The 26,689-nt window shown below is 38.2% G+C and overlaps 1 protein-coding gene across 2 annotated transcripts in view; it reads left to right on the plus strand.

The window, feature by feature from the left end:
* furina (furin (paired basic amino acid cleaving enzyme) a) overlaps window positions 1-26,689 on the plus strand; it is an 88,988-nt gene that overhangs the window by 51,278 nt on the left and 11,021 nt on the right. For both annotated transcript variants that reach the window (XM_028475918.1, XM_028475926.1), the window contains exons 4-12: window positions 2,111-2,206; window positions 4,763-4,891; window positions 5,711-5,787; window positions 16,140-16,228; window positions 20,866-21,038; window positions 22,290-22,502; window positions 24,370-24,470; window positions 25,211-25,314; window positions 26,200-26,317. In XM_028475918.1, the coding sequence (XP_028331719.1) occupies window positions 2,111-2,206; window positions 4,763-4,891; window positions 5,711-5,787; window positions 16,140-16,228; window positions 20,866-21,038; window positions 22,290-22,502; window positions 24,370-24,470; window positions 25,211-25,314; window positions 26,200-26,317 (1,100 nt within the window). The remainder of the gene's footprint in view (window positions 1-2,110; window positions 2,207-4,762; window positions 4,892-5,710; window positions 5,788-16,139; window positions 16,229-20,865; window positions 21,039-22,289; window positions 22,503-24,369; window positions 24,471-25,210; window positions 25,315-26,199; window positions 26,318-26,689) is intronic.

A 26,689-nucleotide genomic window follows, 5' to 3' on the forward strand; every position in this document is an offset into this window, starting at 1 on the left:
TTTGTAATAGCTGTTTTGAATATGTTTATTCCATCATGTTATGCCTTGCTATTATCTTAAACTGCATCGCCACAGTGCAGGTGCACACAGGGCACAAAACAACTTCTTTTGGGTTTGCTTATGTATATTTCGGGTCCGCCTCCCGCCTTGGGATTTCCTTTTACACTGCAGCTCCATTTCCTGTTGTTGAATTCCTTTTCTCCCACTGCGCCTCGGTGAAAGTGGAGCGTAACATAACCAGGTCCTCCTTTCAGTGCAGGAGGGGGAACTGCAGCTCGTGTGTATTTAGTTTTGGATTGGGAAACTCTGCAGTAAGTTGCTTGTTAATACAATTCTCTTTGGAAAGGCTCTTTAGCATCACTACATCAGCCTGATCAGTGCACTAAATTGGCCCAATACTGCGAATTTGGTTAATATCATGTGTAGATCCTCTGAATATGTTTGGCAAGTTGCCAATATTAGTGAGCCCATCCACAGCTTTATGACTGGCCAAGCTGAAGCCTGTACAAAAGTCTCTTTGAAGAGTGTCTAATTACGTACAAAGCACCTGGAGCTCTTCCACATCGCATAGAGTGATGACAGAGCTCTGCTAATAAGGCCTATTAAAGATTTGAAGCTTGGATTTACCTGCTACCCCATGCCTCCATACCGCCTTTCTGCTCTATTCATGCATTTGTGGCCACTTCTCTTCGCTTCTCTATTCGTCGGTCTCAGTGAACAAAAGAGAGAAGAATTCAGAAACGGCACATAATGGGTGACGCCAGAAACTCCAAAGTGTACTGTCATGTTTCAGACTTTATTTTTTATTGCCACTTTCATCACTGGTCATAGAATAGATCCAGCTGTAGCAGACGATTAAATGAAACCACTTTTGAACTGTGTTTTAATGTAATGGGTAACACACTGCATTTTTTGCAATGATGCATTATTGAGGCTTCGTCTTAGCCTCAGGAAGAGATACTGTGTTTTTATCTCAGCGATGAAATGTTCGGGATTTTCCGTGTTTGGGATTTATCATGTATGTTGTGTTTGCAGCAGATTTGTTGAAATGTGATTTACATATTTGGCATTTATCCATCAGCCATATAAAGAATGCATTTTAACAGTGATGTATAACAGTGTCTTTTTTCTTGGTGTTTGTAAGCCACTTATCATTTGTTTAATAAAAAATGTGACCCTTAAAAAACTTTTATTGTAAACATTTTCCCTGTATTTTCTACGACACTCTCAAACTCACTAGCTTTGTGGTTGGGTTATGTTTAAAACAGCGGTAATAATTGTGTCCGGTTAATGAATGACATTCTTATATAGCAGTCATCTTGGTCTGTGTGATGGATTAATTGGTATCACCTCGCAGTCCTGACTCTGTTTCCTCAATAAGGATCATAAAATTCCTGCAATTAAATTTTTTTGTAGATTGATTGCAAGTAAACCCTTTAGCTCTCTGAGGTTAAATTATTATCTTATCTTTTTATGTAGAACTGCCATTGCGTCACCGTAGCAACCAAAGTGACCTTCATTACCTTTTCCCCCCTTGCTTCCTCTTGTGATGTGCAGAGGTGGAGGGAGAGGTGTGCTGTGATTTGGATGTCCTTCACATCAGATGCTCTGTCCTTGCAGCAGGCAGCTCTCTGTCTTCCTTCTTGAAAATATCTGCTCTGTTCTCGTCTAGTCGTGTCTTTTTCCTTTGCCTCCAGCCCAGTTCTGCAGAGGGGTAAAAAAAAAAAGGGGAAGCTTATTTTCACCGTGTTCTGCTTCAGTCAACACTTTTTGTAGGCAAACAAACATAATGAATGCCTGCTGCAGGCAGCTGTGGGATCTATATGGATATTTGACGTAGGCTGTGTGCTTGCATGTACTGTACCGATAGGCATAGAAAAGTCCTGGTGTGTTTTACACAGAGCAGAGAAATTCAATTAGTCTAAGATCACTGAGGAATTCATCAGCAACTCTCATTTGTGAGGAGTCCACAATTCCCAGTGCCTATAATCTCTCTTTGCCTTTAAGATTGTCTATTAATTTATTTCACACAGTGATTTTCATAATAGCTCTACTCGTGTGTGTGCATGAATATATATATATATATATTTTTTTTTTTACATTTGTGTAGGTGACTTGGGCAGAGCAACAGTTGGTGAAAAAGAGGAAAAAGAGGGATGTCTATACGGAGCCGATTGACCCCAAGTTTAAAGACCAGTGGTACCTGGTAAGTATCATCATTATCATCAAGCTCAACAAAATTCAATAGAGCTTTTTTTTCTTAGTGAAAATTGAATATAGATAATCAGAATCAGTTCGAGGATGTTTCCAATAATTCAAAGGACAACTTTTTACTAGTGGAAGTTAGCATCTTTCTGTGGGATTTTGTGAGAAAATTAAAGTGTATTTAACGGGAGGAGTTTTAGAGCTTTAGAAGTGCTGGACTTGCATATAGTATGACAGCAAGCTTTCAAAAAACGGTTCGCCTGTTTTATTCCAGAAACAGAGCAACAGAAAGGCAAAGTGCTGTGACTGTCATTGGTAATTCATCTTCTGAGCTTTCTTGTTTTTGGTTGATGGATTTTCACATTTCAGTCTGAAGTTGTCAGTGATACACGAGCCTGTGCAAAGCAGCTGCTGGGATTTCTCTGTTCAGTTTTTTTCTATTACTGCAGGGTTGCTTCAGGCAGAATGAAGATTCCTGGTGGTGCAAAACAGATTAGACTTGTTTAAAATGGCTTCCCTTTACACACTCTGTTCCCAGACCTAAAGAAACACGTAAAGTTATTTTGACTTTGAATTGACTCCTTTTTTTTGTATTAATGAATTTGAATTGAATTATTAATCAGCCTTTGACTGGTATAGGTTTCATTTTGTGCAGGGGAATGATTAAAAAAAATCCTTCAAATAATTCAGATTTAAAGCTATTACCCTGATCCTTTTTGAGATAAAATCACTGTTTTTTTCTTATCTTTTATTTTACCATGAAAGTCTCCATTGAGATTAAGAATCACATTTTTAAGAGAGTCCTGGAAGCAGTTAGGGTTAAGTGTTTTGCTCAAGGTCCCACAGTGATGGCTCACCGTGGATTCAAAATAGCATGCTTGAAGTGTTTTTACTTCAAATTTTTTACAGTTTTTCGCCAGACAAGAAGAACAGTGCTCGACACCATTTTTGCTCTAGTTTGTTCATAATATTCACTGTGATATCAAGAATGAGATAAAAACACTTCTATGCATCCATTTACAGGACTCCACATCCCACAGTGCAGTGCGCAAAATGCAAACAAAGGGATTGTTTATGGCTGAGATGAAAACAAACATTGAAGCTGCAATTTCAACCGTTTTCTTTTTTTTTTGTGGAGTAAATGATATTGATTTATTGTTCTATGAGGCATACACTAAGGTTTTAGCTAATAAAAAAATCATCAGGGGTAGCAGCTTTAATATAAAACATCTGAAAGTAGCACAAAAAGATCTTTACACATTCAAATCCTAATTCTATCAGAGATGGTTGAATAAATCAATAAACCCACATTAGACAACCTAATACTAATGTTATTTCAAGTTGCATTACTTTGGTAAAGTAAAATCTAGCTTTATTTTTTTTTACTTGACTCAATATTTGATGTTTTAGGAAAATGATAAATTAATTTGTTTCTCCTTGCTGCCCCTGATAAGCACTGTCAAATGGCTAACTTTTCTGTTTGCTAGTAGTCTACCAAAATATAGTCACTCACACACCATTAAGACTGTTGGTGCATGTTTATTTTCAATGACGAGTACTATCCATAAGGAACTTTTGCTGTTTTTAACATTGCATTCATGTATTAACAGTTTATTGCTTTAAAATGATCCATACTGAACTAACAGAATGCATTCATGTCCTGGTGTGTGCTAGTGTGTGCGTTAACACATGTGGCAAAGGTTTCTAAGCTGCAATAATGTGTCGCTCTTTCTCTGCAATAAATATGTCAAAACCTAATTAATACTGAGCCTGGCCACCAGAGGAGAGTGTGGGTGGACCTGTTGGGGGTGGGGGGGGGGGGGGGACAGATGTTAATAGTCAGCACCTGCTGTTATAATCAATGTTTATTGTTTATCTCAAATGTGAAACTAGTCTTTATTCCACTGATCAATTATAGGTTACTGCAGCAATACATTGCTATACTCAGTCTCTTCTGTACTGACATTGAATAACTGACTTGGGGAGTGAAACCTTGTACTCGTCTCTCTCTAACGTTTATTATTCACTCCGTGTGTCAGCCTCAAATGAGTCTTTTCACTCTGAATCAGCATTGCTAATCACAACTTCTAGCTGTAATTGATTTTCATCTTGATGTTTAAGTGTCAATGACGCCACAAGGATGAGGAACAAACTGAATCCTCGCGTAAAGTGCACTCATTAAAGCCTAAAATTCAAGAGGGAAATGCAATGAATGGTACATGAGATGCTCCAGATTTTAATGGTGCGCTATGAAAAGAAGCGCTTTAGAGGAAGGAAGACTTTGCTTTTGACAAAAAGCCAAGTCGAATATCGTTGCTCAACAGCCCTGCGGTGTAGGTGTTTTTAAAACACAATAACTGGTTGTTTTTTTGGAACAATCCTCACTTTGGTCATAACATATTTTTTTTCCAATAAAGAAACTTTTATAAAAAACATCACAATTTTTTTAAACTTTTGTCGAGATTTTAAAGTGTGAAAGCCTTTTCACATTCCAGGTTTTTGATGATGGCATGCTTTGATCAATGCTACATTTTTTGTTATTTGTCTTTGTCCTCAGTACAACAGCAACCACCGTGACTTGAATGCCAAAGCTGCATGGCAGTTGGGCTACACAGGGAAAGGCGTGGTGGTGTCCATCCTGGACGATGGAATAGAGAAGAACCATCCTGATCTGAGTGAAAACTATGTAAGTACACCGTGCTCAGTCATTGTCATGTGTCTTTTTCTTTTACTGATGGTGAACAGCTGGTGTGTGTTCGAGGTGGTGGCATGTACACTTGACAATGGATCTTAAGTTGGATTAACCATTAAAAGCATGGTGTTGTTTTGAGGAAAAGGACCTTTTTGAACTGTTTGTGCCCTTGTTTGATCACTTTCATATGTAAACGAAATTGTATTTTTTAATTTTCTTTATTTTTGTTTGGCTTATGTAAAGCGGCTTTGAGTTCCCAAAAAAGGGTATAAAATGTATGTATTGTTGTTATTGAACAATGGAAAAATAAATATCATTAAGAATTTGATAGCATTGGAATTTAATTATTTAGTGATATGTGTAATATTTCTCACTTATGCCTGGAGCCTGTCGGAGCCTGTCCTACCTGCAGTGCTTGTATAAATGTATATATGAATCCTTTATCTTTTATATGTATTATTATTATTATTATTATTATTATTAAAGTGTTTCTGGTTTGCTTTTTGTTCTTTGCACTATCTACCAAGGTAAATCCCTTTTACAGTTTTTAAACTGTACTTGGCAAATACATTTTTTTCTGATTCTGACATTGGGCCCAAGGCACTTGTCTTTGTAGCTCAAACATATAGATTCTCATTTAGGAGCTAATCAAACATGATTCCTTTGCTTTTGTGGTTAATTTTTGCAAGTTTTTAAAATGCATCAAATAACTCTACAGTAAAAGGAAATATGAATATCTTGCCCCTTCCAAATCCATAAACTTTGCATGGAATTTACTTGTTGTGGCATGTTTCTTTGTCTTTTTCTCTGAAGGATCCCGATGCCAGCTATGATGTGAATGATGGAGACCCAGACCCTCAGCCCCGATACACACAGCTTAACGACAACAGGTAGATGTTCATCCTTTGACTTGTTGTAACCATTGTGTCAAAATAATAATTTATTTTTCACCTGTAACAACAGTCTTATATAAAGTATAGACTGTTGTCGTGGGTTTTGTGAACTTTTATATTGTCTAATATATTCTGTTAAGCTACTTGAGCCACACTATGTACTACATCATTTACGTATTTATGGCCTGTGTAAATAAAGTTAATCCACACTCAGAATAGGGTAGTGTGTGAAGAAAGCAGCTTTACTTCTGGGACATTTGCAGATGGCATTAAGACTTGTTTACCACCAGAGCAATATTGTGCAGGGAATTGATTGAATTAAGTTCATCAGCATTAATGAAACAGCAAATCTCTTTGCTCAGTAGGACTCCTACTTGTCTTCTTTCCTTCCTCCCTACCTTCGTTCTCACCGCTGGCCTCTACTCAAGTTAATTTTTTGATCCACCGTAATCTGTTGTTTGTGGTTCTTTTGTCTTGAGAGGCTTCTTTTAGGTGAAGCTAACCCTGATTACTGGTCACAAGGCAGAGAAGATCTTAGCTCAGCATTGCTGAAAATCAAATGCCTAAAACCTAAACAGATGCCCAGTGCTTTGGTAGTAAAGTTTTATAGTCTGAACAACAAAAATACCCACATTTGGAACGTATGCAGTTGTACTAAAATACTTTTGGTTTTAGTGACACACACACACACACACACACACACACACACACACACACACACACACACACACCTATTGTCTCATTGTACTGTGTATGTACTGCATTATCATGTATGTATATATATATATTGTTTTCATTATACATTCTATGTTGCAAAAAAAAAAAAAATTATTGAAAAATCGATATTCGGCGCCAGTGAATCGAGACGAAACCTCGCGATATATATTGTTGTATCGATATTTTGGCACAGTTTTAGGTTGAGCAGCCTTTAATACCAAAAAACTAAGCAGGAGAAGTGCAGTACTATGGATGACTTTCTCCTGAGGGACCTGGGCACTCACATGGGGGCGTAGCACAGGAAAAGCTAAGGACTGGACGAACCAACACCATCTTATATCTGTCACAGACTTAAAAAGGCTGCTGATTATGAAGCGCAACCATGCACGGCACCGCCCATGCGCCGTGCGGTAAACAAGTGCACCTCCAGACCAGACTAACGCTATCCTCATCAAGTTAAACCAAAAAACAAGAGTGCCCACACACATACAAGCCCAAAACCACACACACTTCTAACTTGCCACCAGAACCGTGCGTCCCAGAAAATAAACTCAAGCACACTCAGTCGCACGAACGTACAACGAAGCATACGCACGCACGCACGCACACACACAGGCACGCACAGTACACAGAGCCACACACGTAGTGAACAGACAACAGAACCGCACACATGGATGACAGACAGACCAGGGGACTTACACAAGCAGGAAGCCTCACACACAGAGACATTGACAGACAAGAGACAGAAACGCACACCTGGAGACATGCAGCAACAGAGACAGGGAAAGTGACATTCAGGGACAAACAGGGAGAATACACAGTATCACAAACCCACACACACAAAATATGCTTGTCACTCAAATACTTCATCTAACCAACCAAAGAGAACTAAAAAAGGCAACTGGAACCAAGGACGGAGACTAATCCTGACAAGATTATTCAAACACTGTAGGCATAAACTCGGATTTAAATATAGTGCAGTCGATTGTTTTTGAGATTCTGTGATAGTCCTTGAGGATGTTTTCATCCCAATCAACCAAACCCTAAATGGTTTAGTTTCTTTTGCAAGAATGTGCCACAGGATCCCTGTGGTGCAGTTTCACATATCCAAAACCTATTCCGAGGCTTGCTTAAGCTTTTCCAGCAGCTTGTAATGGCTCTGAGCCCAGTTCAACATCGACTATTGATGTTTCCTTCATTTTGGCTGCACCTCTTTTCAACCCTTGCTCATCTCAGGCCATATCCATCACCCCCCAGCTTTATGCATTTCTGTCAGCTTGTGTGTGTGTTGTGTGTGATGCGTGTGTTATGTGTTTGTTTCTCTTGACTCATGGGGTTTTTGCAGATGCGTGTACTGTAAACAACCTGTGGGCTGGCATGAGAGGGCAAAGTTGTGCAAGACTGTGAGTGTGTGTTCACTGCAAAAAGCCCAACTTTGTTCCCCCCCCATAAAGATGCCTTTCTATCCCAACACACAGGCACTAGTGAGAAACATACTTACTCATGTTTATTTAAAAGAGCATTTGATATCGATGTTTCCCTTTCCACAGTTTGCTTTAACTACATCAGGATGCTCTCAAATACGCTTTTTTGGGAATAAATTGGCACATCATTTTGAACAAGTATTCTCTTTTCATGCAAACATACTTGTACAGCACAAATCGTGGAAATCACTTTCTTGACTATTTTGTAATACTAAGCAGAATTCGTATTTAACAAGTGTAAATTACAGATTGAGAACACGTGTAAATTGGAAATATTGTTGGGATAAACTTTTTTTTTTTAACCAGTATAGCAAATGTAGGCTAATTAACACTTTGCCAGAGCTTGCATTCATCACTCTCTCTACACATTATTCTCTTTTTACTGTGCTCTATAAACACGGCCAGTTCTTTAATCCTGAAGGCCAGCTCATTTGCAAACTGGCAGCAATATTTACAGACTAAGAGCGAAAACAGTTTTTCAGATTTACCTTTGAGGTTCAGTGCAGCCCAGACACTGATTAACAACAAATACCTCGATCCAAAGCCTCAATGATTTTTTTCTTTTTTTAAAGTAATTAAGCTAATGCAGGATGAAAAATCCAAGTACCAGCAACTGAGAGATGTTTGATGCTAGACTCTCACATAGCTCTGCACTGGGACTTTATGGATGGAAATAGATCAATGCTCTGTTGGACTGGCATATTTTCCACAATGTAAAAGCAATTTATTATATAGTGTTAAAGCACAATATAGTGCTGGAGGTTAGACCATAGAGACAGAAATACTGGGCCTACAGTATTTTTTCTAGGCAAAACCTTTATTATATGTAAAGATAGGAAGGTCTGCAATTCATCTGAACCATGAAATCAAATCATTGCTTTTAAACATAGTCTTTGATCAGCTGTCATAGACCTTAGATACAATCTGATTAGCTTTTCCTTGGTTCCTGTAATAGATAGATGAGACTGTGTACAGGCTTAATGGCTTTTACACACTCAATTGTTAAATTCAAATATCTAAATAAGACAAACTCATGATCACTTTGTCTTTGTGTGAAAAGCTCAATACATTGTTGGGAAACAGGCAACAGCCTTTTAAAAAAAAAAAAAATGGCTAGGCTTATTTTCATCAGTTAATTGAAGTTCAAAGGAGATTTATGCATGTTTGTGTTTTAACAGTGGGTTTGGATATCTCTGAATGACAATTACATGCCTTTAGTAAGTCACCCGGTGAGTCAGTTGAGGTTTTATACAGTGAAGACGGTCCAGCCAGCTGTGGGTCTGCATACTGATGGTGCTGTTGGCCCGCAGCCAACTATAGATGCTGTTACCCGAGTGTGCCTGGAGTCTGCAGGTCATTCCAACTCTAATCGCTACAAGACGTTGCTAAAATTACTTCTTTTTTTAAAATCGCAATTTCCTGTTCTAGCTATAATGTCAGGAGTAGGATCCAAAAAATTATTGCAAAACGTATTGGTCACAAAAGAAGTTTTATGTTTACGGAGAAAAAATTCATTTGTCATTTAACAAGAAATAACTGGTCTTTAAATCATGTTTCTGCTGAGAATAGTGAGGGGGACAATGTGAAATTTCTACCCAGAAATGATTGCAGCAAGCATTGCAGACATGAACATTTTAGTCAGACACATTGCGTCATGGTGGTAAAGTGGGTGCTTCCACTTTAATTAACTGTTGCTTCATGGAGTTTTGCTTTGGTGTTCTTGATGCTAATCTTAAATTGACCTGCTCCAGTGTTCATCACAGTGAATTTATACTAGTCTAGACATGAGTGTGCAAAGAAAACAGGGCTATTATATACACTTAAGACAATGATTCATGTGATTATTTAATAGTTTGTCTCCGAACACATAGGTTTACCTGAACAATTACACTTATCGTTGTCTAACTGTTTTTTACAGGCATTCTTTTCAAAGCAACTAACCTAAAGTAATCCCACTGAATGGTTTTGCTGGGAAAACAGTTAAAAAATGTTCCAACAATTTTCAGTTCAAATCTCAAATGTTTGGTGGTGAATATTTTAAGATTTCAGGCCACAAGGAAGATGAGGAGTTTTTTCCTCAATTAATTTCAGCTGAAGGTTAAAACTTGTAATTAATTGAGCATTTGTCAGTATATATCTGTGAATATAACGAGTAGACAATGCAGCAGTGATAATTATGGTTGACTTGTTAGCAGCCGAGTGAACACTACAGCACTTTTGTGACAGACGGTTCTTTGTTCTTGCAGACTATCTCTCCTGCTATTGTTTCACTGGAGCACTTCATGTGATTAACTCCAGTGCTGCTCTCTCACCTCTTTAGCTCTTCCCAACAGATTGGGTTGCAGGGGATGTCACTCCTGTCAGAATTCTAAACATCGCATATAAAGATGGTCTCGGAACAACTGCTCAATTTAACTATCCTGGCTTAGACTCAGTGTTAGGGGAGTAAATGCTTTCCTGATGTAAATCATTGTTACTGATCATTCTTCTAATTAAATCAGAATAGGGGCATCTCATTTTAGTTCAGCACACAATCCAAGTTTCCGAGTAAATATCATATGCGATGTGCTTTTTGTACAACTTTACAGCACTGGACTATGTCACCCCTACACACGGTGCATTCACAAAGACGCTGCACAAGCCTTGTTCTGACCCTCCACTTGGTACAGGGACAGGGTTAAGCGTAAAAAGGCTGAGGCTGCACCAAAAACTGTGTTGACCACAGCTGTTTACTACCATATAACCTCTCTCACAATTGTTTAGCATTTTTTTTTTTGCATAAACATGTGTCGTGATGTTCATAAACAGACTCTCATGATCCAGTTAGAATGTTGATGCATCAAGATTACTGAACATTTTTACAAAATTTACCAATGCTAAGACACTGCTGTGGATTCAGGCGAATGAGGACATATGGCCGGGAGCCACCGTTCTTTTGTTTGTTTGGATCACTTGGTTTTGGTGATGGTTTGTGATTAATTAATTAAATTGCCTATGTGTTTACATCATTACTTAAGTACCAGAGGGTGGGCCTCTGGGGTGGCTCATCTCTGTCTCTAACCTGGAAACTTGGGAATGTTTCTCAAATGGTGATCGACTTTTTGCTGAGTCATCCAAGGTCAGCTTACCCTGTGTTGCGGTATCACTGCACTGTAAAAGCACTGTTGCTTAATGTGACAGACAGTATTAATTTTCTCTGAAATGTTGTACAAGTTTGTTATAGGATTAGTTTTTTTCTCGACCACGATAAGCAATAGGCTCATTGTGGTCTAACAAGCCAACTGTGTCTGTATAACAAACTTTCCTGAGAAGTTGAAAATTAACAATACCATCTGCATTTTGTGACCTTCCAATCAGCCAGGTAATAGTAAATATTTCTTTTACTGCTGCCATAGAAATGGCTACTCTGAATAGCACTGTTACGGCCCCCTCTAGGATGTCTATCTAAAGGGTTAAGGGGCCACAACATAAAAGACGCCAGACAGAAATAAAAAGTGTCAAAGTCTTTATTTATATAAAGTACTTAAAAATGTAGTAAAATTTACTTGTTTACATTTCATGTCTTATCCAATGTCTTGAAGACCACAGCTGCACTAGCTGGAAGTCTTCACCTGCCTTTCACCAAGTTTCTCTGCTCTATTTAAATTGTCCAGAACTTATGTAATTATTTGGACCTGTACATTTTATTAGTTTAAGTGTCATACAACTTTTTACTCTACTCACAAATTGAATAGTAATGGTTAAAAACGAGAAGACAACATCCTCCGTCAAAAAAAGAAAACGGAACAAGGCAATAACTCCGGAAAAAATAATTGTGCGCTTCTCATTTTCGAACTCCACGAAGGTATTGATACCCTGAAGACACACGCCAAATTTGGTTATCCTATCTTAAATAGTTTCTGAGAAAAGCTGTCCCCTTTAACTCGGCTGGACGGACGATTATCCCCTGCCACACTTTGTGGCAGGGGATAGTAATACTTTCAGGCCACCCACGGGCACTTCACAAAAATAAAACAGTAATAAAAACAATGCAATACAATAAAAAACAGAATAGTACAAAAAGAACAATGCAGGATAAATTATGGAATAGGATGAAACATTGAATTACAGAGAATACGCAGATTGGTAGAAATGGGTTTTGATTTGAAAAGGGTTAAGGTGTTGATGTTTATGATGTTGGGTGGGAGGGAGTTTCAGTGTTTGTGAGCAGAGTGACTGAAAGTTCTGCTCCCCATGGTACTGGGGTAGACAGTGGGTACAGTGAGGTGGATGGAGGATGAAGACCTGAGGTCAGACGAGTAAGGATGTGGATGGCCTTGAAAGTGTACAGGAAGATTTTGAAGGTGATTCTGGGCTTTATAGGGAGCCAGTGGAGCTGCTTAAATAACATTACAGTACCGAGGTTCATTGAATACAAGCTACATCCTTGTGTTTGTTTGCAACAAGGTTTTTTGTTTTTGTTTGTTTTTTTTTTTAGCTCTGTGCTCTCATATTTGTCTCCCATAAATCAAAGTTGGTTTGCTATAACCAGTGTTGAAAAAGTTCAGTTTCTACACAAACTAGTTCAAAGTTCAGTACATAAATTTTAAAATGAACTAGTTCAGTTCATAGTTCATAATTCAAAAATATGATCTAAATTCACATTTCAAAAAATGAACTAGTTCATAGTTCTATTTATTCCCAATATGTTGTGGATAGCTACCCTCAGAATACTGGCGTTTCCCCATTGTTGCCACCCAATCAGTCCACACTAGTAGCAAGCTGCAGCTCCCCCCCTTTAATGAGGAAATATTAAAACAAAACAGCATTCTGAACTGCAGTATACTATAAACAACAAAGTCCAGAAGATGTCGTCATAATTCTTGTACTAACATAAACACAAACACAATCTGAGCTAGGAACCAGGCTGTGGTAGGAAATTAAAGGTGTACCTCAAAGTGCAACATTCAAAGTTCAAAACATTTAAACATTGTTTATCTTTTCATTAAGTCACTTTTCAGTTTTTAGTGAATCAATTTTTGTCCTGACTTGTTTGCCCAAAAAAAAAAAAAAAACCCAACAACAAAACTAACAACCAATAACGTAAAAAGAGTCAGTCAGAGTCCAAGGTCATAGACAGTGCTACTACTTTCTGTCCAGTGAGTGAAAATACCATAACTGGATGAAGACCTGTCACTGGTTACAGTGCACATAAATAACTAAAATAATAATAATCAATGGGAAAAAAGTTCAAAAGTGGGCAGGGCCAAAGGCAGTGTTACTTTCTGTCCAGCCTAAAAAAACACTTATCTGAATGAAGATCACTGGTCACACACACTAGTCTGATCTCACACACACTAGTCTTTCCCTGGTGGATCCCTGCTGTGTCTTGCTTCCTGTAAAAACAAGATTTGCTCTGTTATTTTGTAGCTCACCTATGCACACCAATATACTCATCTCCATTGGCAATACATTGTACTTCTATTCCCAATAATCAGGCCTCAACAATATTTAATATACCTTGAAAACTTTTTGTTGGCATCCAAGATCAGCTTGGTATCTCCCAGCTGGTTTCTCCTGGGCCTGAATGAGATGAAACAAGAAATTTTAACATCATGATTATTGTGGCCAAAATAGTAACAGTAATCTGTATTAAAGGAATTGTGTACTGAGGCAAACAGTGAAATAATTTGACCAATTTTTTTATATTGAAAACCACAATTGCTATCAGCTGCATAAGCATTAGAATAATATCACCAAGACAGAACTATGATTGAGGCTGGGTATTTACTTATTACCAAAGCATATTAATTATGGAATATAATCACAGTTCATCCCTACCTGAATATTAGACCACCGATGCTGAAGAGCCTATCTACTGGAGCTCTTGAGGGCAGTGCGGTGTTGCTTTGCAGCATGCAGCGATGCTTTGCATTTTGATGACATGTGTCGGTGCGACTCTGTGGTGGCTGTTGTTGCCAGATTGGGTGTTTTTCCACAGCATATTAAGGCCCGTTTACGGTTTGCGTCAGCCGGTTTTATACATCCATTCACATACGCCAGAATGAGCGCGCTCACAGTAACGTTCATCAGGCAGAAATACAGTACATTCAGTTCACTTTCTCTCAAAATATGAACGAGTTCATGAACAACAGTGGCTGTAACTGGCACAACATTGGCTGTAACTGATGAATTTGCGAAAGAAGGACTTGGAAACCATTTTGAACACTAGATAGACAAGCCTGTGCATGACTGGCCCTTTATAGCAGACACCTAAGCTGCCTCTTATCATTAGCTGCATCACAAACGCAGATGGTGTGTTGCAATGAACGTCAATGTCAAACAAACTTCCGGGAAACTTCTTAACTTCTCGAAATCATCCAGATGATGTTTGTAGGTTGTAGTGTGTGTGTGCGTGTGTGTTTGCCGTTGTCTGTTAAAATAATCGTATTAGCTATTACTCGGTCGTCTATCCTCCTGTTATAGGCCCCACTCTCCATTTAACTGATTTCTTGTGACACATTAGAGAAGTGCTGCTGTTACTGACGATGGCAATGATATTAACCTTCGCCCTGTCAGCTCATCACAATGTCTGAAGAAAACTCCAGGGAGCAGAAAATAAATTACAATCCTTTGACCTTCTGCCTTTATACCCACATCTGTAATGAAACCAGAAGCCATAACATTTGAATGAGTTGCCTTGAATAGACTGGGTTATGGCCTCGTGCCCTTCAACCTTTCAATCAGAGTTTATTCTGCTCATCAGAGAACATTCTTTGGAACAAGATTTTATCCTGAATAAAAAAAACTATCTCTGACGTCAAACACTGTCCATTTTGTCAGTGAAGGCCGTTCATTGCTGATAAGGTGGTTTGAGTATTTGTTCTTTGGCTTGGCTGAACATTCATTGTCTTGTACTGGAACTCTGCTGGCTGAGAAAGTTATTACAGCAGTGAATATCCTTGGTCTCTTTGTTACTTAATGTGGTGCAGCATTGCCCAGGGTCCAACATTCCTGTCTGGGAATGGTAACAATTCAATTGTGGATTGCTCCATGCTTTAGAGGGCATTAGGAGAGCATATCCAACTGGCAGACCAGAGGGATGTAGCTGACTGGAATATGAACCTCATCAGCCCCCATCTTTTAAATCTTGGCACTTTGACACCTGAAGCTGGATGGTACTGCCGAGTTCAGTAATAACTTCTGTGTGGTTGTAGTTTTTCTTGATTTACTTTACTTTAATAATGCTTTAGTCAATCCCAAACCACTAACACTAGAAGGTCATGGAATGCGAACTAAGGTTTCTTTTACTTTTAAAGGGTACCTGTAGTGAACTTTAATTGCAAGCTCTTTCAAAATGTCATATATAATACTAAAGGTTTCAAAGGTACATTTCTTTAAAAGTCCTTGTACAGAAGGAAGAATAAAAAAAAAAAAATTGTGTCGTCTGAGAGACACAGTGATACCATTTTGCTCACCTCAGACACTGGTAGCATAATCGTAGCATTAGCTTTGCTAGTGGCTCTTAATAATAATAAAAATAATAATAATAATACTAATAATAATGCATTGGACTAATATAGTGCCTTTCATAGACACTCAAAGCACTTTATTGTAGATTTTCCTCTACTTAATTGCCTCACTGTCATCTCAGACTCATTTCTCAGTAAGTCCATGCGATTGCCGTTGCGTCTCTATGTAAATAGTTCAGCCGACTGCTGGCCATGGCTACTCTGATGCGCAGGAAGAGGCTGTGATAACAGCTTCAGACACATCAGAAATGGCTCCAACACACATCATTATGTTGCTCATAGTAAAAAATGAAACAATACTAATGAATAAATGTAGACAAAAGCACTACAAATAAACAAAAAAAATCCAGTGGCACGTGATGTAAACACTGCACCGGAATAAACAACTTTCACGTTTTACTCGGCCAAACATGGCAAGCATTGTATTACTTCAGATGTGTGTGTGTGTGTGTTTTTAAAATAAATGCACATATTTTGTGTTAAATACATGGCTTCTACAGCTATGGTGCCAATCTTGTTTGATATTTTATGCTAAAATGCTGTGTTGTTGGGAAAAAAAAAAACCAAAACACTTTCAATCTTAAAAAAATGCTTTGTTGTAATTTTGACCTCCCCTTTTGTTCCTTCTCCTCTATAGACATGGGACACGGTGTGCAGGGGAAGTGGCTGCTGTAGCTAACAACCAGTACTGTGGTGTCGGTGTGGCCTATAATGCAAAGATTGGAGGTAGGTGCTGTGTGATGGATTTAATCACAAAGAGAAGCCTCTTGTTTCATCTCAGTCTCCTCTCCCTTTGCCCACTAGGCAAAGGGAAATGCTTGCTCTGCAGCACTTGTAATATTTTCAGTCTATTTCTCTGGCACAGCACGTAACAGAATCTTTTTGAGCATCGCTGCAGGTGTTTTGATTTCCATGGTGCTCTGGTTGTATTGGTTAAGATGGGGTAACAGTTCTGCTGTACTCTCAGAAAAAGCAGAATCCTCCACACTTATTGTAGAGACTTTCTCTCTGTATCAAAGTCAGTTTGAATACATGTAAATTTTAACAGGCAAATGTTCTTCCTGTCAGACGTTCTCATTGAGGGTGTGGACAGACCAACATGTACAACGATCAGCAATTTGTCACGAGCAATGCCCGGAGTTTAATTATCGCCTTTCAGACTTTGTATCAGCAGAAAATCAACCTATTAGGCTTCATAAGTGTGGGGTTCATAGCACAGCTGTCCTGCACCTTAAATTATATGCGTCTAAAAAGGAACTGCATATTCTGCATTTTTATTGGACTCTTGGTTGTTTAGGGATTGGCTGAATAACTTTGTTAAAAAAACAAAAAAAAAAACCACCTCTGACTCATGTTTTAATGCTATGAGGCTAAGAAAATATTCTTCTAATGTGTTTTTTAAGACTTTGAAGGTACAATGCCTGCTGGGGGCTGTATTCATAAAGACTGACTTGTATATGACTTAATTTTGTCCTACAGGTAAAACCTGCAGAATTCCCTTTTAGTGTCAGCCATCACTTCAATGAGCATGTTGCCTCATCTTCTTCTATCTTTGTTAACCTACGATTTACTCATAGAAAGACAAATAAGTGTAACATTTAACTTACTTAGAGACACTGGCCGTAGCATACGTATCGAAGTTAAAAAATACAATAAATAAACTGTTTCCTCCATGAAAATTTAAACGATGATGTTCTAAGAAGTTGTTATTCAGGTAGAAAGAGGAATGTTACTTGCATTTAACTGAACTGATTGTTTGCTTTGATGGAGATCATGTCTGTTTGACGGAACCTCCCTCATTGTAATTTTTTTTGTGGAAACCACAGTGAGAATTAGGAACAAGCTTCTGGGTGTTTGAAAGACGAACTCACAGCCCACTTTACTCTAGTCTAGGAAGTTATAAAACAGGCGTGCAAAATATATGAAATATTAATTTGCATGCTCTAAAAAGCAAATGAGGGTGGGTTTTGTATCTGCCTACAGGGACAAAAACATCATTCATATTTTAACTTCTTTAAAGGAAGGTTCCCTACATTTAGGAAATTAAAAATACAAATAAGGCATAATTTCATTCCAAAGATTTATGATAATTTAATGAAGTGTTTCTATTGCCTGTGTAGACTCTTTAGTGGAGAGAAGCTTGTGGTTGTGGAAGCACTGTTCTACCTAAATTCACTCTTAGCTTTTCCTGTCGTGTTCTACTCAGTTCTTGCAGATGTGTTGAACTGTCTGTTTGATGTAGTGGTGCCGATTCTCACATTGTGAGACAATAATGTGTATTTCTTTTAAATGTAAAAGCTCATCCATCCTCCAACTGCTTCATGTCATTACCTCACTCCCCATCTCCAAAGCCCTCAGCCTAGATCCTGCTGTGATAAAGTATAATACCAGTCAGATGGTGCCATAGCTGTAGACTTTATGACACTTCCAGATGGCGAGTGTGAATATACCACATGCTGCTCAGCAAACTAAGATGGTATGTGTGGTCATGTAGGTGGAGCAAGGCGTGACGGGAAGTTTTTTTTTTTAATATTTAAATGTTGAATAACTGAAGAATAGAAATAGCTTTTTAAAATATGTCTTTTGATTTTGTTGTTTAAAATCTCATCCTTTGGTTGGATAGACACAAAGATTTGAGGATCGTATGCATTTTTCACAATTTAATGCTGATCTTAGGTTTGAAAATGTCATTATCTCCAGCAGAAGATGCAGTGATCTGTCAGGCGTCGACACTGAACCGATGCACGCTCTGCATCAAAATACTAAAAAGGCTGCGTCTCCCACAATAACTCATAGCAACTGAAAGCTTGACAAATTCTGTTTTCCACAACGTTAAAAACAAAATGAAGTTATTCAACCATTCTCCTTTGAAGCACTCAAGTTACTTCATTATATTCTTCTTTAAGGGAATTAAAGGTCAAGAAACAGCACATTTTTTGTTCTCCCTGAATGTGATTTATCACCCTCCTGTCACATGTAGATCTGCTGCCCATCCATGAGTTGAAGTGATTGTATATTTGTCTGTGTAGTGAAAGGTAAAACTATATCATTATATTAACACTAAGGCAGATGTTTTTACCCTCTTTTTGCCATGCAGAAAAATAGAACTTTGTTATTACAATAAATTGCCATTAAAACACACACACAATGGGGTGGTTTCTTCTCACTTCATTAAATCTTTGTGCTTACAGTGCTCGGCCAAAAGTCAAACTATTTCTTTAAGGAGTTCAAACAAAAGTGCAACATTGGGACTAAACAACGATTTTGAACAATGTGTTTAAAAACCCTGATCCACTAAAATACCCATCGGAACTTTATTACCTTTCTTTGTCAACATTTCTTTTAAGTAATTCTCTTTATCTGTCCTAAATGCAAAATTTAGATTCGTTTTAGTGTTATAGTTTTGATAATTTATTTTAAATGGCTGCTGAATGCAGTCTAATTTCAAGACAAATCACACGCCTGTTCTCCAAAGCGCTGGCTGCCATAGAAACACAAGCAGCTCTACGCCTGTGCGATGCGTTTAGAAGACTTCAAAGAGTCTTGCTGACTCGAACCCATATGAAGCAACATGCTGTAACCTAGTTAATAGAGTGAATTTAGTTGGGTTTTTTCCCAGTAACTGGTCAGTGGATGACTGTTATTAAGAAAAAGAGCGGATGAAGTGATTCGTTTACTGCGTTTACTTCCTTTGAAATCAGCACAGGTCTGACCTTCTTCACACTGAATTTTTTGTTTCATAGTTCTGCTTCTCACTAGAAGGAGTCTTGCAACCAAAATTTAATTGATATCAACCCACTGTTTTTTTCCCATAGCAGCACAAGCACAAAACAAATCAATAGTGACTGTATGATTTGTATACCGTGGATCATTATATTGTCTGCGTGGATGCACAGAAGGTGATCCACAGCAACACATCATGCTGTGCAACACAGCATGATGTTTAAAATAGGATATGTACCAAACATCGCACAGCTTTGTAAACAACACTATAGTGTTTTCCTCACACCATCACATATACTACTGCTGCCTGGAAATGGAGACATTTTTGTTATAGATATTATTGCTTCTCAGGGATTTTTTTTAATACAACAAACCTTACAATTAGATTTTTGAAAAAATAACTTTAAAAATGAAGATGCATCATTCACATTTTATTCTCTGAGTTTTTTGTTGGACATTTGTTTCGTATCACATTTCCCTTGTACTCTTCTGCATAGAGCGTGATTTTTTTTATTTATTATGCAGTGGCACAAAAACGAGGGCTCATGCTACAGTTTGATGTTCTGTAACGACTTCAATATCTTTAAATGACTCTATAAACATGCACAGTCTATTATCTAAACAAAATATTAAAATATTTATAATCCTCGGACGGTGCGTTTAAAGTTAAAGGATCAGCTGCTTTAACAAAAGCAGACAATAGAAAATTATCTTAGTGTCTTCTTTAGATCAACATGAACCAATGCATTCTAATACGTACACCTGTGGGCTAAATAGTAGTAAAATAGATCATTTTAGGGCCAGACAGAAAGTTCTGGTAAGCTGGATATGTCTCACATGCCTCCCGTTGACTCATCGCTGTACAGGATGTGAAAATGACTCAAGTAGTGCAACAGTCTCTGTAGACGGAAATAGAAATCAATTAGGACACGGTTATTAAGTTAGTCCTGTTTTTCTCTTCTGGTTTAAGGTAACCTCATCAAATTGTCTGGTTTTCTTTATTTTTAGCAGTTTTATTATGCACCGTATTCTACTGTCAGATGGGACTGCTTGATAATAACTGCACAACGAATTGTTTGCTGCTGCCTTTGTTAATGCCGTACATTTGTGGAAATATTACATTTTTAAAAAAGTGTTTGAAACCAGTATCAGAAGACAAACTCCTACATGGGGCCACGTAATAATTGTAGAAATTAAATATATATTTGTATCATTAAAAAAGTACTTTTTATTTAAGTGCAAAAACATTGTGCTAAAAACGTCTGCATGTGCTTTGAGCTAATAAAAGCTTTGCCTGGAATATTACGGTAATCTACAATATTATATAAATCTTTCACAAATCACTCACAGATGCACCTACAAGAACAATAGATGAACATTTGAATCCATTAACTTCATCAAATTACACAGACTTCACATGGATTAGGAACCTTCCTGTATTGTTCGAATTCATTTCTGAAAAATAGATAATTTATGTGTATTGTTGGTTTAAATTGAAATATTGTGTTGTGTAAATTTTCTTTAAAAGGAGGTCTGAAGTAGATGTTTAATATAGTTATGACCTCCATTGAATATTGTGCTAGTAAGTGTAAGAAACCCTTCCATACAAGGCCAGTTTCCATACAAGGTCTTCCCTGCAGGAGTGCGTATGCTGGATGGTGAGGTGACCGACATGGTTGAGGCCCAGTCTCTCAGTCTGAATCCTCAACACATCGATGTCTACAGTGCTAGCTGGGGCCCAGAGGATGATGGTAAAACTGTTGATGGACCTGCCAAACTTGCTAAAGAAGCCTTTCTGCGAGGAGTTATTGAGGTGAGTGTGAGAGTGTTTGTGAGGCAGAAATTATTTCCTGCCTGTGTTTTGCCTCCTTTCAGCAGGCAGTAAATGAACCATTCAGGCATGAGAGGACACTGTCTAGTACAACAAAGCCATTTTTGACCCTGACAGTTTTGTAAAGGACAGGAATGTCCCCTAAAAGCCACCAGAGGAGAAAAACCAGAGAACAGTGCTAACAGATACTTGTGCGATCATAATTCTCCTTTATTGTATTTAGCTTTCAGTTTAGTATGTGAGTCCTGTGTCATTTAAAAAAAAAGGACGAATAATGACTTTTTTTAAATTCCCAATTAACAACCACTGAAGCTTTAAATCACATTGAGCAAGAAGTTTCCTCTCCTCCATTTGGCTTAATGCACAGGCGAGCTTTTGAAGGGTAATTGAAACTGCTTTGTCAGCATCTACCAAGGATGACAAACTAAATGATTAACTGTCATCGCTCCAATGCCCATCACAGCAGTTGTTTTAATATGTTGAGACTTTGTCACATATGTAAAAATGACCAAGTTACTAGATTAATTACCTCACAGATTATTCTCCAAACTCACACGTCTGCCGACCATTAATAAACACATCCATCCTCCTGACACAAACTCTTGTTACACCACAATTGGATTAAAGACGTGTCAAAAGATGATTGGACACGCAGACACTGGCTATTCAGATAATTGCCTCAGTGACGATGCTGTCAGGCTGTGGTGTGGGTGGTGGAATCGATCAGTGTTGGGGGACATCGCCACTCAATACAATAAAGCAGCACTCGGATGTGAATTAAGGCTTTGAGGGTGGATGATTTATTACAATGAGCTGTTGTAAGATCAGGCCTTTTTTGTTTCGTAGCTGCCAAAGTATTCGTGCCTGCGTAATTCACTGTTAGACCACCCTGCCAATGGTCCCATCCTAGATACTGCATCTTAAAGCTGCTACGCACAATCATGTTTTATTAGATGAAAGCATAGTGTAGGCATCACGGATCAATGGATTAAACATCATTTACTCCAGAAAGAAAGGAAAAAGGTTGAAATTGCCTCTTGAAAATTAGTTTTCTCTTCTTCTCTTCTGTTGATATTCTCTTTCATTGCATTGTGGGATTTGTAGTACTGTAAACTGACGAATAGCAGTGTTTTTACTTCATTCTTCATGTGATTTTATGTGTTTTTTACCAGACAGGGAATACTTTTATCAGAAAGAAGTCAGTCATCTAAGTTCACCTTATCCTTTTTTCAGGGTCGGGGTGGCTTGGGCTCCATCTTTGTGTGGGCCTCTGGTAATGGCGGAAGGGAGAAGGACAGCTGTAACTGTGATGGCTACACCAACAGCATCTATACTCTTTCCATCAGCAGCTCCACCCAGAACGGAAACGTCCCGTGGTACAGCGAGGCTTGTTCCTCCACCCTCGCCACTACTTACAGCTCGGGAAACATAAATGAGAAACAAATAGTAAGTAAATGCCGTATGCAGTATTTCAATACTTTTTACGGCTTAAAAATTAGTCCATGAATGTTCACGTGGAGTTTCTGCAGTGGGAGGACATTAATTTAATGGTTGCACAGCTTGCTTACCTGCAGATGTTTGAGCAGAAGCTATAAAGCAACCTGAACATAAAAGACATGTTTTTTTTTTCTGATGTAACCAAGTTACTGTCTGTAACAAACCTGTTGGATTTATTTGAGACGGTGTTTGAGACTTTTCAAATGATGCCCATTTGTTCCTATTAATTAAATATTGACCTTCCTTTTTCATATTATGTTCATCATAAGAAGGTCATACTCTGTTAGCCAGCTGTTTACTACTGGTCATAAAATGGATTTAATAAGGTGGCTTCTTTTGAAATGGTGTTCTAACCAGGGTTGGGCTCAATTACAATTGTAATCGCATAATTGATCATTACTTACAATTATGGCACAAATATAATTGTAATTTTAAAAATTTGCAGTTGTATTCATAATAGAATTGTAATTGAGTTTCGATAATTGACAATTGTAATTGGTATGACAATTCTATAAACATCTGCTAATTATAATTTAATTTAACGCAAAACTTGGGATGAAAAACAAATTAGATGATAGATTATATTTTTTAGTGTAATCTTTTAAAATTTTGGTTAAAGACGCGGGTCAAAAACGACCCGTTATAAAAAAAATGCTAACAGAAAGCTAACACAAAAGGAAGGTTAAGTTTTATGGGGTAATTTATTTCAGACTCAGTAATTGACTTTCAGGAGATGAAGAATAATCATAATTGAATTGTAATTGGGGGAAAATGCCGGTCACTGTAATCGTAACTGAATTGTAATTGAACACACATAATTAAAAACACAATTGTAACTGAAAAATGTAAGTGTGTCCAACCCTGCCTCTAAGCTAGGCTTAGTTTAATCTGTGAGAGTTATCACTGCTTGTTCTGCTCATTGTATCAGTCTCTGCTGCCTGGCACTGGTTATTTATTCTCATTCTAAGTTTCTCTAACATCAGCTTTCTGCACCTGGCCCAATGCCAAGCAATCAAAGTGACGCCACTGTGTCATAGCAAATGGACTGACATCTTTTGACACCTTGTGAAGTGTGTCTAGTCCCTTAATGCTGCAATGATGTGCTCATTTAATTGTGCTGTCACTCATGAATGGGGAAATGCACAGCGGAAAGAAAGAGGTGCTGGAGCAGTCATGGAGAGGGTACGGCCGCCTTATAAACTCACTCATTGTTTATGAGGCAATCTTTTCTTTATGATCCATCCCTTTCAATTAGGTGACATCAGTTCCTAGCATGTGCGTGAGATCCTTTTGGGTTGGACTAGTATTTCATCCACCCCATCTCCTATCATGATTCTACACCTTTATCATTTCAGGGACAGATCTTGTTAAACAAACACTCTCTTATATAGTTGTAGCTGCAGGACTTCATAGCTGTAGTGCCCAGTACAACCACCGCTCTCTGCTGAGGGACACTGAGGGGCTCTTGGGGGAAGCAGTTCTTTAATTTTAGTTCAAAAAGAAAAAAAATACACAATTTCCTCAGTTTGACTTCTCTGCTGTCACTTTAGTATTTCTGCTTCTAGCAAACATGTAAAGAAACACAAGCAGAGAGGTGTTTACCAATACATATCTACGGTGTCAAGCAGGGGTAAACGAAGTGCACTCTTCTATTGTTCCATTTTCCTTCAAAATAAGCACATTCACATTTTGGATTGAGAAAAACAATGTTTTAGTTTTGCTTCCTATCAACTGCAAATAAAACACATACCCCCAAATGCAAGAGTAATGTTTTATACATTATCTGAGTGAAGTCTGCTGTGCTTATCTTTTCCAGGTAACAACAGACCTAAAATCTAAATGCACGGACTCCCACACAGGCACCTCTGCCTCCGCCCCACTGGCTGCTGGGATCATCGCTCTCGCCCTTGAGGCAAAGTAAGTGCTTACTTTTATGTGTCAGACCAAGACTAATCTCTGAGATATACTGTATATATATATATGGTTATTTGGCTAGTCTTGCCTGTATTTGGATGAGAAGTTTTCTTGCTTTTTATTTTGTGTAATAGGTTTGAACTCCTCTGACTGTGAATGCTAATCGCTTTTATTTAGTTAAGCAGAACTAATGGCAGGAGAAACCCAAAAGTCTGCAAAGTTGGAGAACAAAGTTAGAGGATAGAAAGCTGGCTTTTCTCTAAACCTACAAAGCGAGTGATTAAATAAAAGCCTGCGTCTGCTTAGAAGCAGGAATGAGGCAATATAAACTGTGACCTCGTATTCCTCCCTTTCAGTACCTGAGACTCTTCAAAGCTGCACAGCAGCTGGAGGAATAACAAAAGTAACTCTGTCATGTGTTTTCTTCCCAAGACATTTTGCCAAAGGGTAGAAATTGATTTGAAACCTTTGTTGATTGAAGATTTACTGTAAATCAGAGAAGAATGCGCGGCTGGAACTTCATTGTATCTGTTATTTAATCAGCTGGGCACCTGCAGGTTGAGACTATAGAATGTTTTATCACAGCAGACTGTTTGATCTCTTTCAGTCTTTCACTAAAGCCAGAGCCTTTGTGTACATGCGTGTTTGTGTGTGTGTGCACGTGTTGTTGTTTTATCTTTTTGTGTATCTTCCTTTCTCAACCTTTCCGTTCCTGTGTGTGCCTGCATGTACTCGTGTTGTAGTACAAACCTGACCTGGAGGGATATGCAACATCTGGTTGTTCAAACTTCTCGCCCGGCCCACCTGCTCACAAACGACTGGAGAACCAATGGAGTGGGACGCAAAGGTACAAACTACTTCCTCTCAGTGCTGTCCTGCCCTCTGCAGTTTGCTCATACTTGTGGGTCTAATTGATGTATTAAAATGTAACAAAGCAGACACACACACAAGGCCTCCGAGAGATATTTTGTGATTCCTGTAAAGCACAGGTGGGTAAACTTCTATCACAGCGGGGGCACACAAATGTGTTTGTTTGATCAAAGGGCCACATGATTGACATTCATGTCATCATTTAGAATAATGACCAATCTGAGTATTAACACAGGAAAGAACAAAGAGTTTTGCTCGTCGTGAGGCATTTTGTGCTTTTCCATTGTTTTTTTGTGCATTTTTCCAGTAAAAATTCTGTTTTCTGTAGTCATATTGTGTATTTGTGTTGTCTTTTTGCGTTTTATGGAGATTGTTTTGTGTATTTTTGTTGTCGTTTTGCTTGTTTATAAGCAGTGTTGGGAGTAACTAGTTATTATTGTAATATATTACAACTCAGTTTACATGCATATTTAATTTAAGTGCATATTTGCTTTGTTTTCTCACTGTGGAAAAAGAGATGATCATTATAGTTAAATATAACTCATCGGGACCAAAAAAAATCTTTCTGCTCCTGAAACAGCAGAAGTATTTGAAACAAAAGTAGTTTCTGTTTTTCTTGTCTTTTATTATATTTTCCTGCAATCTTGTAATTCTGTGTATTTTTTTAATGTGTTTTTGCTTTTTTTTGTGTGTGTTTTTCTGCCCCCATTATTTTGGGGGCAGCATAAAATTAGACCGAGGGCTGCCAGTTGCCCATGTCTGCTGTAAAGACTCACTGTGTAACTTTTCTCTGTAGTGTTACAGGTTTACAAAGTGCTGTCAGATGACTGATCATGAATCTTTCTATTCTATATGCATGCAGTCAGCCACTCTTATGGGTACGGGCTGCTTGATGCCAGTGCAATTGTCACACTGGCAAAAACGTGGACCAGTGTGGGGCCGCAACGAAAGTGTGTGATCAGCATGCTCTCCGAGTCAAAGTGAGTTACACGCACGCACACACAGTCTGAATTTGGTCTAAGTGTTTTGAATCATGATGAAAGCAAGTTATGGTAATTTCTTAAATATAAAAGCTGTCATAAAGACTCACAACAGACTGAGTTATGCTGAAGGCAAACACGAACAAAGAGTCGTGGTTTTTGCATTCTGATAGGCGTGTGCGTTTTTCTGAGCTGTCATACACTGCAGCGACACATGACGTCTTCATCTTCAGCTCACCACCGAGCTAAATGGCTAAATGTTCCTTATCATTCATTTTGCTTCCTGTTTTTACTGCTTTTAAGGTACAAAGTGAGATGTTTGTCTGACACTTATCGAGTTACGGTGGATGTTCCTTCACTGAATGTTTTCGC

Source organism: Gouania willdenowi, chromosome 3 (genome assembly GCF_900634775.1).
Source record: "Gouania willdenowi chromosome 3, fGouWil2.1, whole genome shotgun sequence".
In the NCBI taxonomy this organism is placed as follows: domain Eukaryota; kingdom Metazoa; phylum Chordata; class Actinopteri; order Blenniiformes; family Gobiesocidae; genus Gouania; species Gouania willdenowi.